At 40.9% G+C, this 12,297-nt stretch overlaps 1 protein-coding gene across 1 annotated transcript in view; it reads left to right on the top strand.

Moving 5' to 3' along the window:
- The window catches only part of RELN (reelin), a 502,874-nt gene that overhangs the window by 397,182 nt on the left and 93,395 nt on the right, over positions 1–12,297 (top strand). Inside the window, 3 exon segments of the mRNA XM_021063495.1 lie at positions 6,354–6,511; positions 7,742–7,949; positions 9,094–9,170. Coding sequence (XP_020919154.1) covers positions 6,354–6,511; positions 7,742–7,949; positions 9,094–9,170 — 443 coding nt within the window.

The following is a 12,297-nucleotide window of genomic DNA, read 5'->3' as shown; positions in this document are numbered from 1 at the left end:
GAAGTTTGCATCAGTCTGGATCCCTAAGTGTCTACAACCAACAGACTTCCTTACAATATACACCAGACGTATAGCATAAGCAAGAAATAAACTTTTGTTAGGTTAAAACACTGAGATTGAAGGCTGCTTGTTACTGCAGCATAAGTTGTCTCATCCTAACTGATACAATGGTTGATTCTAGCAATCTGTATAGTGGCTTATTCATAACTTTCGTAGAGACTATTCTGTCTGTAATATCTTTAACCTAGTTAATCACCAAACTTACATCTAGCTGGATAAGCTGGTTGTGTTCTCTGCCTCCCTCATTACTTAGATATTCATCCCTCAAAAAATTACACCATAGACTTTGGTAGACAGACTTCCCAGACAGGGAAGAAACTTATATGGTCAGGATGTACAAGTTTCTGTGGTCATCTACTAAACTTTGATCCATAATCTTTAAAGGCCAACTATTCCAGAGTTCCCATCTTGGCACAGCGGAAATGAATCCGACTAGGAACCATGAGGTTGTGGGTTCGATCCCTAGCCTCACTCAGGGGGTTAAGGATCCAGTGTTGCCGTGAGCTGTAGTGTAGGTCGCAGATGTGGCTCCGATCTGGTGTTGCTGTGGCTCTGGCATAGGCCAGCAGCTACAGCTCTGATTCAACCTGTAGCCTGGGAACCTCCATGTGCCGCGGGTGCGGCCCTAAAAAGGACAAAAAGACAAAAAATTACAAAAACAAACAAATAAATAAATAAAGGCCAGATATTCCAAGAAACAGTTTATCAATCAGTGGATCCATGTCAATTTATAAATAATTTTTTGTCTTTACATGCCAGTGTACTTTGTTGTGTATCAAAGAGAGACTCAGAGGATTTGATGTGTAGGTGGTGGAGTTGATGAATTGACTTTCTTTAGTGAAATTTAATAATTTGACTTTCATTCTGCTTTAGTTAGGATACAGGCCCAACTACTGTAACAAGAAAAAAATACAAATGCTTACTTACCAAGACTTAAACAAACAGAAATCCATTGTTTCTTGCAAAGGTGAGCAGTTCAGAGTCGACAGGGTGTCTCTGCCATTCTGAATATACAGTTCCTATCTCTGGATCTAGGACAGCTATTCCAGATGTGTCTCTCTTAACCAATGGAAGAAAAAAAAAATGAGGAATGTATAAATGCATTGCTTTTTAAAGATCATCTCTATTCCTTGTTCATATTCCTAGGTGGTGCTTAGGATAATATTTCTACAGTTCCCTATTGCTAGATGACACACCAAAACTTATATGTCCAAAACTTAGTGGCTTATGACAACAGTGATTTATTATTTCTCATTGGTTTTATGGGGTTGGCTGGGTAGTTCTGGTGTCTCCTGGGTTTCATAATGTTGCTGCATTCCATCAGTAAATTGATTAGTTTCTGGGGTTAGAAGGATCTTTCTCTCTATTCAGTCTTCATCTCAGTATCCATCCCAGTATTCATAACAGAGGCACAATTAGGTGGTTCCAGGATTCAAAGCACAAAAGTTGAAGCTGCAAGACCTTAGCTTATTCACCACATCTTAGTGGTCAGAGAAAGTCACAAGGCCAGTCTAGATTCAAAGGATAAGAAAACAGACTCCTTTTTTGATAGGAAGCACAGAAAAGTCACATTATAAAGGAACAGGTACACAAGGAAATGTGATCCTTTGGGGGGTGGTGTTACTGTCACAATTTACCACAGTTTGTCCTAGTCCCATTGATTCACATTCCTTCCCCACCCCCCACAACCCACCCCCAGCACATGAATCACTTTCCTCTCAAGACCCACCCCAAAGTCTCACCTCATCACGGCATCAGGCACTAAGCCACTGATCTCATGACTTAGGTCAGGGCTCCCTGGATATGGCTCCTCTGACCCATGGCCCTGTAAACTAAGAAAGCAAGTTTTCCACCCAACCCATACTCAACATACAATGGTGAGACAATGACAAGATAAGCACAGTAGACACTCCCACCCAAAAAAGAAAAAGGAAAGAATGGGAAGCATGTAGCACCCACTGGCTCATAGGAATTCTGAGAGCCAGCAGGATAGTTATTACTAGGGTCCCTCTTCCACAAGCAATGGCCAGGACAGAAAAGTTTTTTTGATTAAGACAGTTCTGCTCCCGACGAGTGGTTCCCTAATCTGTGGTTCTTCTCAGCTGTTGGTTCTATTCTCTAGGCTTCATCCTCTGAAACATCTTTCCTTTTCCATAAGAACACATTGTGTTCTATCCCAAGAGATTGGATATAGTTCCCTGTGCTGTGGGATAAGGACCTCATTGCTTATCCATTGTGAATGTAATAGTTTGCATCTACTAACCCCAAACTCCCAGTCCATCCCACTCCCTCTTCCCTCCCCCTTGGCAACCACAAGTCTGTTCTCTATGTCTGTGAGTCTGTTTCTGTTTTGTAGATAGGTTCATTTGTGCCATATTTTAGATTCAGAAATTGGCACAACACTGTAAATCAACTATATTTTAATACATTTTTAAAATTTTAAAAAAGAACACATCTGTGTTTGCAGCTAAAAAGCCTTTTATCCTGCTTTCTCTGCATCTCAGACTGGGCATGTAACAGTGCAGCCGTTGTAATCCTCATCTCCACCACTGCCTTCACCTCCCCATGCTTTTCGGAAACTGTGGCCCAACCACAGCTCTTCATGGCAGCATGCCATGAAGCTGGGGACCATCGAGCAGTGCATCTTTGCTTCAATACCTAGGATACTGGGATGTTGGGAGACTTTGCTGTGAAAGTAGTCAATAGAATCAGGAGCCAAGAAACACAACCCTAGTTTGATACCCCCAAGGCAGATAATATAGAGTTGGATCTGAAACTGAACTTTGATGTTGAGTAGAATAACCCAATGGGTAAAGCCACATCTGAGAAATAAGGGGAAGTTGTCCTTAGCATCACAAAGTGAGCCAATATTTTGAAGTTCCCATTTTATCAATATTTTCTTGGACCTCAGCTTTTGGAAGAAAAAAAATCTTCTTCATTAGGATCTGGCTTCCTGGTTCATTTGAATACCATCCAGCTCACTGGTTGATGGCATTTGTGATGGAGAGCTCTCTACTAAAGAATAGTAAATATGTTTCTACTTTTACCCAAGTAAATGAGCTGTTGTTGTTCCTTCTGCAATATGTTAAACTTAGATATCTCCCAGTGCAGTCTTGGAAAGCTGAGAAGGCTAAGTGTGAAAATTGTTAAATTTTGGAGCTATTTTGCCATGAGGCAATATGCTTATAATAGTTACTAGAACATTGCTCTTTCACAAATAATTATAAGCTGATTTTCTCAAAGGAGCAGTTTGTGTTCTTATTAATTCTCTTGATTCTTGCCTACAGAGGAGAGACCCTGGCGGTGGTAAGAATATGCTGGTACTGCCCTCCAAAACCTCATCCCCAACCGTAAAGTAAACCAGTCATGGCTCTAGGCTCCCTATGCAGAATCCAAAAAGTGAATGTCTGGGAAGGGCTAGAAGCACAGTTGCTTAATATTCTGTGCCTGTCTCCTTCACCACCACCCATCACAGGACAAGCAGGTGCACAGGCACCTTCCTGGTTTGAGAGGAAGGAACCACCCTCTGAAGGGTGGTGATGGAGGGAGGAGGGGTAGAAACTTCTTCTCTTAGTCACTCAGGCATCCTTTGAGCAAAGATGACAGTTGGGGAGGGAACAAAGAGAGAGTAGTATCTTCTACTTCTTTCTTACCTGGGACAGGCAGGACAAAGGAGAAGTTTCATTCAAAGATTGCACTGAGTTCCAAGGTGGTTCTCTTGAGAGAACAGAAAAGCAGTGGACCTCAGGAACCAGGCACAAAACGTGGAGAAATGGGATGAAGCCAAGCTGACTTATGTCATCATCAGTGAAATCGTTCTTGCTTTGATTTGTACTTTCCAACTGAAAGCCAACTAGCAAAGATTTAATGAAGGAAAAGAGGTGCCAACTCTTGCCCTTTAACTCTGAAAAATAGGTGTCTCACTAGGACTCTCAGCTGTAATTCATTTTATCCTGGAATCATCTTGTTAACCAAATGATTGGTCATTTTGTTTTGTTTTGTTTTGTTTATTTAAATATGGATTTCTTAATACTGAGCTCCTGAGGTCTTTTACTTTCTCACATATTTAAGAGTGTACTGTGCTTCTCAGGTCTGTAGCAGCCTTAGGATATACAAACGGATGCCTTTTCTCTCTGATTCTTTTATTTTTATAATGAAAATTACAGGGACCCTAGCATCAAGGATAGGTCAGAGGGCTTCCTTTGCCCTTCAATCACTATTAAATTACCAAAGCTTCTAGACTTCTACCTATGGGCAGGGTTCTTCAGCTCTCTGAATGCCTCTGGGACTCAGTCTGGACCTGCTTCTTCCATGGAACAGAGCGGTTGATAGAGAGATGCCCTGGTCTGTCCTGGGTGAGTGTGCTTAGTGGAGAAAAAAAAAGTTGTTCTTACCTCCTTTTTTTACTTTCCTTGGGGCAGAAATTATAGATCTGTGTTTCTCTGGGTTCTGTTATAGAAACAAAAAAAGAAAAGGCAGTATGACTTCAACTTAAAGAAGACTCCTCTTAACACTTTGTAGGCTCAGGATACCACACGTGCATCCAAAGGTGACATAATTGTCTTAAATTTTATTTTTAATTATGAAATCTATCTATATAGGAAATTCCTAAAACATACTTGAACAGCCCAGTGAGTAGTTATGAAGTAAACACCTCTGTGACCACTGCCAGCATCCGAGAAGCTCTCCCTTTGTCCTTTCCTCGTTACAACTCTTCCCAAGTTACAAAAGCCTGACTCTGGCTTTTCTCCATATTTTTACCATTGATGAAGTCATCCCTAAGCAGTATAGTTTAATTTTATCTGTTTTGAACTCTAAAGAAATTAAATCCTACTGCATTCTAAAAAAAAAAAAGAAAGAAAGAATAAAAAAGGGAATTCTCACTGTGGCTCAGTGGGATTAAGAACCTGACATAGTGTCTGTGAGGATGGGGTGTCTCCATCTCTGGCCTTGCTCAGCCAGTTAAGGATCCAGCATTACCGCAAACTGTGGCATAGGTCGCAGGTGCAACTCTGATCCAGTGTTGCCATGGCTGTGGGGTAGGCCTTGGTTGCAGCTCCGACTTGACCCCTAATCCAGGAACTTCCATATGTCTCAGGTGCAGCCCTAAAAAGAAAAAGAAAAAAAAAAAGAGACTTCTATCAGGGAATTTACATGTTTTCCTCTTCTATCGTAGAAATGCATATCTTCACAGGCTAAATATCACCACAGCTCCATTGGAAGGAATTTTTCCAAAGGCCTTGACTCTGCAAGTGTGCCTTCTTTTTTCTTTTCCTTTCTGTTTTTTTGGTGTTGCTTTGTTTTTCTAATCTATAATTCTATTGTCTTTTGCCTTAAAAAATAAGACCAATATGTTTTGAATTAGTTCCAAAGAAAATAAAAGATCTGTTCCCCTTCTTCTTGACACACTGAAGAATGTGTCAAGACTTGCATTATTAGAAATTTATCTCTGAAAACTTTTAAATCTAGTACACAACCTCATTGGTTACATTCACAAATTTGCCAAAAGTAGGTAACTAATTGGAACCTAAACAGCCTAATCCATCTTTCCTCTGATGTCACTAGAACTGAGAAGGAAGAGGTATTTTCCTGGTATGAAATTATAGGTCTGTGTTGGTCTCCATATATTTGAAAAGAAAAGAGATGTGTTGAAAGGACTGGGAAGATCAGAAAGCAGCCGGGACATGTTTAGTTTGGCAACCTCAGAATGGTGGTTGGTAAGGGAAGTAGGGCTGGGCAGTAGCCGAGGCCACTGCTGTTCCAGGGTTTTGAAGCACTGGGACCAGGTCTTTCGTTTGTTTGTTGGCAGTTACCAGTGTTAATGTGAGTTTATAGAATGAGCATCTTGGAGATTTGAAGATGAGAAGTAAAGAGGAAGGCAACAGGTGGAAATAGAGCTGTCAGTATGAACTTCATGCTTTCCTACCAGAATCATGCAAATGGAAAATAGCCAGAGTCCCCCTTCTAGGGCCTAACAAAGAACATTCTATCTGATGATTTCAGAAATTCCTAAATAGCCTCTTAAAATACCCAAGCAAAAACCTATAGTAGATTTCTGGTCATCAGAATCTTTATCTGAAATCCTTCTGATATGGAAACACCTATGCTGATGAAGAATTCAAGAAGTTTTGAAAAAGATCTGACAGAGATACCTTATGAAGGTTAAGTTGTCCAACCAAGTGGACATGACTCCCAAGTAAATATGAAATCTCTCTTGAGTGCTCATTCTAGGTTTCCGTGCTTTGGTATAAGATGCTGGTACAAGAAAACCCATGTGCTCTTTTTCCCAGCAGTAAGACCAGATTCCGATGGATCCAAGAGAGCAGCTCCCAGAAAAACGTGCCTCCCTTTGGTTTGGACGGTGTGTACATATCAGAGCCTTGTCCCAGTTACTGCAGCGGCCATGGGGACTGCATTTCTGGGGTGTGTTTCTGTGACCTGGGGTACACAGGTAAGGCTGCAGACATATGTCTGATGATTTGTTTGCAAAATATTCATCTCTAGTTACTGTATTTCATGTTACTTCTTCCAAAAAAGTAGGTTTTTAGTTTATTCTTCTTTAAGTCCCCGATTGTAGGAATTTGTAACCCAGGTAAAGGAAGTACTGAGATATTTTATACTTTTGTGCAGCCAAAGGAGGGAAAGCATGACCGTATAATTCCATTCCTCATATATATTTATTTATTAGTAGTAGTAATAATTACTAACACTGCTTGAGTCCCAACTTCATGCCAGGCACTGGAGTCAATGTTTTTTATTTCACCTCATTTAATTCTAGCAGTAAGTAACCTTATAACATAGTACTCTTTTTGTCCCCTTGAAGCAACTGAGGCACAGAGAGGAATAGTGACTCCCACACAGCTAGGAGTTGCCAGAGCTGAGCTTCAAACCCTGGCAGCCATTCTCTGAAATCAAAGTCCAAGTTCTTCGCCGCTTGGCTGCCAGTGCTCTTTACATTGTTTTTATAAGAAATGTAATTTTATATGTTTAAAGTAAAAAAAAATCAACTCATAAAATGATAACTCCAAGACTGCCAAAAGAGAGCTTTACAAGAGAAGTATTTTCTGACCACCGTCACCCTTGGATTTTGCTACAAGCAAAAATAAAAAGGGAGATGAGATTAAAGAGAAAAATTGGAGAAAATATTATAAGCTTCAAAATCTTTTTTTAGAATTTTTCCTGGAGGCAACTTCAAAGGATCCTTCCTAGCTTTTCAGTGCTCTGCCCTTCATCTGGCGCATGACCAAAGACAAACATATGTTGTTGCAGGCCTTCTGTGGAGAGTGCTGTCACTCATGGTTTCAGGGTGTTTTTTTTTTTTTTTAATCTGGGATTAACTCCCCTTACTGATTCTCCAATACAAGGAAAACAAATGAGCAAATGTTATTGTGGACAAAATCTATTTCTCGGTTTACACAAATCCTCTGGGTAACAAGAAGCCTGGAAATGTGTGGTTCCCAATGTCTCTCTAAAAATTTAAAATTCTAGAAGCAGGAATAGTGTCTTCGATGATGGCAGTGATGGCTGTATTTCAGGCAGATGATTATGAGATTCAGGTTTTGATGTGCTTTCCTTCCCCAACACCTGTGGCAATGCTTCCTTTGCCCATGCACCGAATGTCCCTTTGGATGTTTCATGATTTTAACAAAGCCTCTCTCCTCTGTATTTCTTTGCTCGGAAGCCGCACAAGGAACCTGTGTGTCTATTGTCCCCAATCACAGTGAGATGTTCGATAGGTTTGAGGGGAAGCTCAGCCCTCTGTGGTACAAGATAACTGGAGGCCAGGTTGGAACCGGCTGTGGAACGCTTAACGACGGCAAATCTCTCTACTTCAGTGGCCCCGGAAAAAGGGAAGCGAGGACTGTCCCTCTGGACACCAGGAATATCCGGTAAGTAGTTATTGCTACACTTCTCCATGAACATAGTACTTATCATGCTGTGCGGTCTAACCTGCAACAGTCTGTTCTGTTATTGATGGTTTACACAGTAATGTTTTCCTATATAAATTCTGATGTGTAAAAATGAGGCCTAACTTTATACTTTCCTCTAAGAAAATAGGTAGTTTCTGCGAAATTTATTCTACAATTCATTAATTGGTGTACAGTCATCCCCAAGCCCTGGGTGTCTCACGTATGTTAGCTTGGTTCTGAAGTTCTGTATTATTATGAATACTGGCATTAATTTTAATATATGCCGAGAGAAACAAAGAATTTTTTTCGACTTAAAATTCTGTGTCCAAATATGCGACCCCGTTTATTCACATTGTTATTTAGTCCAGAAATTTAAAATACCTACACTGACACCTACTGGTAAAATAAATAACCTACTTAGTTATAAGGTCAAATGAAATAGTAGCACACCTAAAATAAAACTGTGCTTTTTTATTTTTAATCAATTATTTTAGAATTGGAAGAAAGGAAACTAAAGAAATGTTTGAAACTTTTTGACCTTATCCTCACTAAAATCTATGGATTTGTGTCATATTTTTTCCTTCCTCTGAGCCCTCACTGAGGTGTGCCTGTTGTTATGTAGGTTGGTTTACTGTGGACTGAGGCACAGTTTACATCACCCTGAGTGTCAGTTGTGAAAAATTAAACCATCTGAGTCTCAATCAGTAAGACAGGTAATTATTGATCCTGAATAAATATAGGATTCAACTTTTTAATGTTAGACTTTTCCCTTCTGAGTTTGCAAGGATAATAGTAGCTCAATTTAAGAAATTCCCATTTCAATGATCTCATTAAATTACATCAGAGTGTCACAATACAGTTGAATTAAACTCTTCCCTTTGGTTTAAATCATTATTACAGAATAAAGTTGATGGTCATATTAACTAAATCTTCAAATGGTTACAGAATTAACTTACTGTGTAATCTATGTAGTTTCTGTTTGTCGTATGTCCTTTGTGTTTAAAAGAAATACCTAAGAATTACAGGAATTTTTCTTTTCAGTGTGCCGAAATACAAAAGGCTAAATCTCTCCTGTGCTCATTTATTTGTAAGTAAACAGGTGTTTGGGGTTCTTTTTTTCCAGGCTTGTTCAGTTTTATATACAAATTGGAAGCAAAACTTCAGGGATTACCTGTATCAAACCAAGAGCTAGAAATGAAGGTAAGCTGCTGTGTCTCCATAGAAGTTGGTTGCTCTTGGCAAGTTAGTTCTTTCTCTTCCTAGAGTTTAGGTGGGGTTTTGTCAACTGACTTACTCCCCTACATCGTTCTTCTCTTCTCCATCACTGAATGGTAACTGCATAGAGCCATGACCTCTAAGATGCCTCATCCAGATCCTTAAGCCTGAAAAACATAATTGTTTTAGGGAAATCTGCTCCTTATAACTTTACACAGGGTGTAGTGAGATGTTTACATTCAGCATAGAGGCACTAGGAACCTGTTTGCATAGGGCATTACTGAATATAGATATACGCTGCTTCCTCCCCATAAACGTTCTGGGGCAGGAATGTACTAGAATCCTTTGGTAGAGGAGCACTTCTTAGTGATAATAAACATGAACTTTTACTGAGCACCTATTATATGCAAGGTACTCTTCCAAGTGTTTGACCTTTGATCGCATTTCATCCTTACTATACCCCTTCACCATAGGTACTATCATTAGTCCTATTTGATAGATGTGGATGCTGAGGCACAGGGAGGTCAAGTAACTTACCCAGGGTCATGCAGTCAGTAAGTGGATGAGCAGGCTCAAACCACTCACGCTAACTGTATGCCTATGGCACAGCGACCATGCATACTGCTCTCTCCTTGCCCACATGGTATGACATCTGTGCCTTCTTCTGCCTCCATGATTCAATCCTGAAAGAAATGCAAAAGACCCAGTGCACCTGGATGTGGCCTTCAGGAGTTCTACGGATATGATGGGATTCCTAATGGAACCCAAAAGTGTGTTGGTTCATACTACAAAATCCATAAGCCTCTCAGATGGGTCCTTCTCCAAACCTTGATCTCATGAACAGTGTATGAATAGTTTTGCAGCTTCGAAGTTTATTATTCTATCAGGCATAACTATGTAAAACATATTGGCTTCAACACTATGGTACCTGTTAGTCAATACTGCTACTGATAGCTCTGTTCATCAATTCTAAACATCCTTAGTCATATCAATTCTAAACATCCTTGGTCATATCATCACTTCCATGACTTTTTCTAAGTATGTCTGTACTTTTAGTCTAGTAATTATCCGGATTATCTGCTTACTAAAGCAGCAGCCTAGAAACTTATATAGACTATGTTCCCTATTCTCTTCAACAAATACTTATTAAGAATCAGATCTCAGCCAGGCACTGCTCTAGTTGCCACTGATATAGTGTCACCAAAAGATGGATGCATTAGTCATGATGAGCTAGGTTAAGCTGCAATAACAAACCCCCCCTAAATCTCTGTGGGTTAAAACAAAAAAGATTTGCCCTTTGTGCTACATTCTCCTTGTCATCTAAGGTCCTAATTCCAGCACCCAGGATAGTGAAGCAGCTGCTACGTAGCTTCTGGAGGTTGCCAGCCATGTGGCAGAATGAGCAAGAGAGTGATGAAGGGGATAAAAATGCAAACTACCATGTGCCAGAATGGGAAGGACTGGACTCGTATGGCACTAATGAGCACAGCAGACAGAACCCCTGCTCCTAAGGGAACTTACATGCCAATAAGAGGAGAAAGAAAATCAGCAGTAGGAGTTCCCACTGAGGCATAATGGGATCAACAGCATCTCTGCAGCAGCAGGACGCAGGTTTGATCCCAGGCCCTGCACAGTGGGTCAAAGGATTCTAGCTTTGTTGCAACTGTGGTGTAGGTCACAACTGTGGCTTGGATCTGATACCTGGCCTGGGAAGACCATATGCCATAGGGTGGCCAAAAAAAATGAGAGAGAGAGAAATAGAAGCAAGATGTTAGATTGACAGGCTACACAGAAAGTAAACTTCTGCAGGAGGAGACGCTGATTTTGAGAGAATGATCTGGGAGGTGGCCCCCTGAGGAAGTTACATTTACATGGAAGTCTAAAGAGTGAAAAGGAGCCAGCACAGGAGGAGCTCAGGGCAAGTTTTCCAGTCAAAAGAAACAACAGAGACCATGAGCTGGAGAGGAGTTGTGATGTTGGAAGAACAGAAAGAAGGCCAAGGTGGCCTGGAGTTCCTGAAGGTCGAGGAGTGCTCAGGGATGAAGGGCAGGAGCCAGATCATGCAGGGCCTTGCTGACCGTGGTAGGGACCTGGGGTCAGAATCCATCCATCCTGGGAACCAGTCACAACCTGGCTTTGAAGTCAGACAGCGACATAACTTGATTTTAAGTTTTTACAAGATCACCCTTTTGAATATGTGGTTCAAAACAAAGGAGTGTTTCTAGAGCCCATTATCTGCCCACTCAGAGACAGGAACTTTAAGGGGTGCAAAGGAAATGGGGGGGTCCTGTCTCAGGACCCTGTTTTCTGATTGGAAGGGTAGAGTACTTTAATGTTGTCCTTAACCCTTGTAATAAAATTACTATTTAAAAATAGTTGGTGGTTGGGACAGTGTAGCACCTGTGTGTATGTGCATATGGCATGACCCCTCTGAAAATTACAAATCTGTACCCCTAATTGTATATGAGAAAAGAAATCAACTGTGACCAGAGTTAGTAGGAAGATGCACTTACTGAGCTGAGGCTCTGCTCTGTGCTTACCTCTGATTACTCGGGCTCTTGTCTGCTTGCTGGGGCTTGTTCCCTTAGGATTCCTCTAGGAGCATGCTTTGTCTCAACTACTCTGAGCCGTTTTCTTGAACTCATGACTGGCCATGTACTTTATATCCCACAGGCATTTCTCAGCCTTTTATTGAAAACTGGTTGTTAAAATGTAAATCTTCCTGAGTCCTTGAACAAATCTCTTGCAGTGATGAGAGCAAAGATTTTTTACATACTCAAGTGGAAGTCTTAATTTGCATATTTGGAATTAAAATCAAAATTAGGCTATTTTCGGAGTTCTCACATGGCTCAGAGGGTTAAGGATCTGGCATTATCACCACTGTGGCTCTGGTTGCAGCTATGGCATGGGTTGGATCCTTAGCCTGGGAACTTCCGCATGCCGTGGGTGCAGGAAAAAAAAACTCGACTCTTTTCCATAAGATTAGGAAGAACGAAGATGGAGCTGTAATTTACAAAAGGAAATGGGAGTTCCCGTTGTGGCTCAGGTTAAGATCCTGGCATGGTGTCCATGAGGATGCTGATTCGATCCCTGGCCCTGCTCAGTGAGTTAA

The sequence above is a fragment of the Sus scrofa genome, chromosome 9, assembly GCF_000003025.6.
Source record: "Sus scrofa isolate TJ Tabasco breed Duroc chromosome 9, Sscrofa11.1, whole genome shotgun sequence".
In the NCBI taxonomy this organism is placed as follows: domain Eukaryota; kingdom Metazoa; phylum Chordata; class Mammalia; order Artiodactyla; family Suidae; genus Sus; species Sus scrofa.
This window is presented reverse-complemented; position numbering and strand designations above follow the sequence as displayed.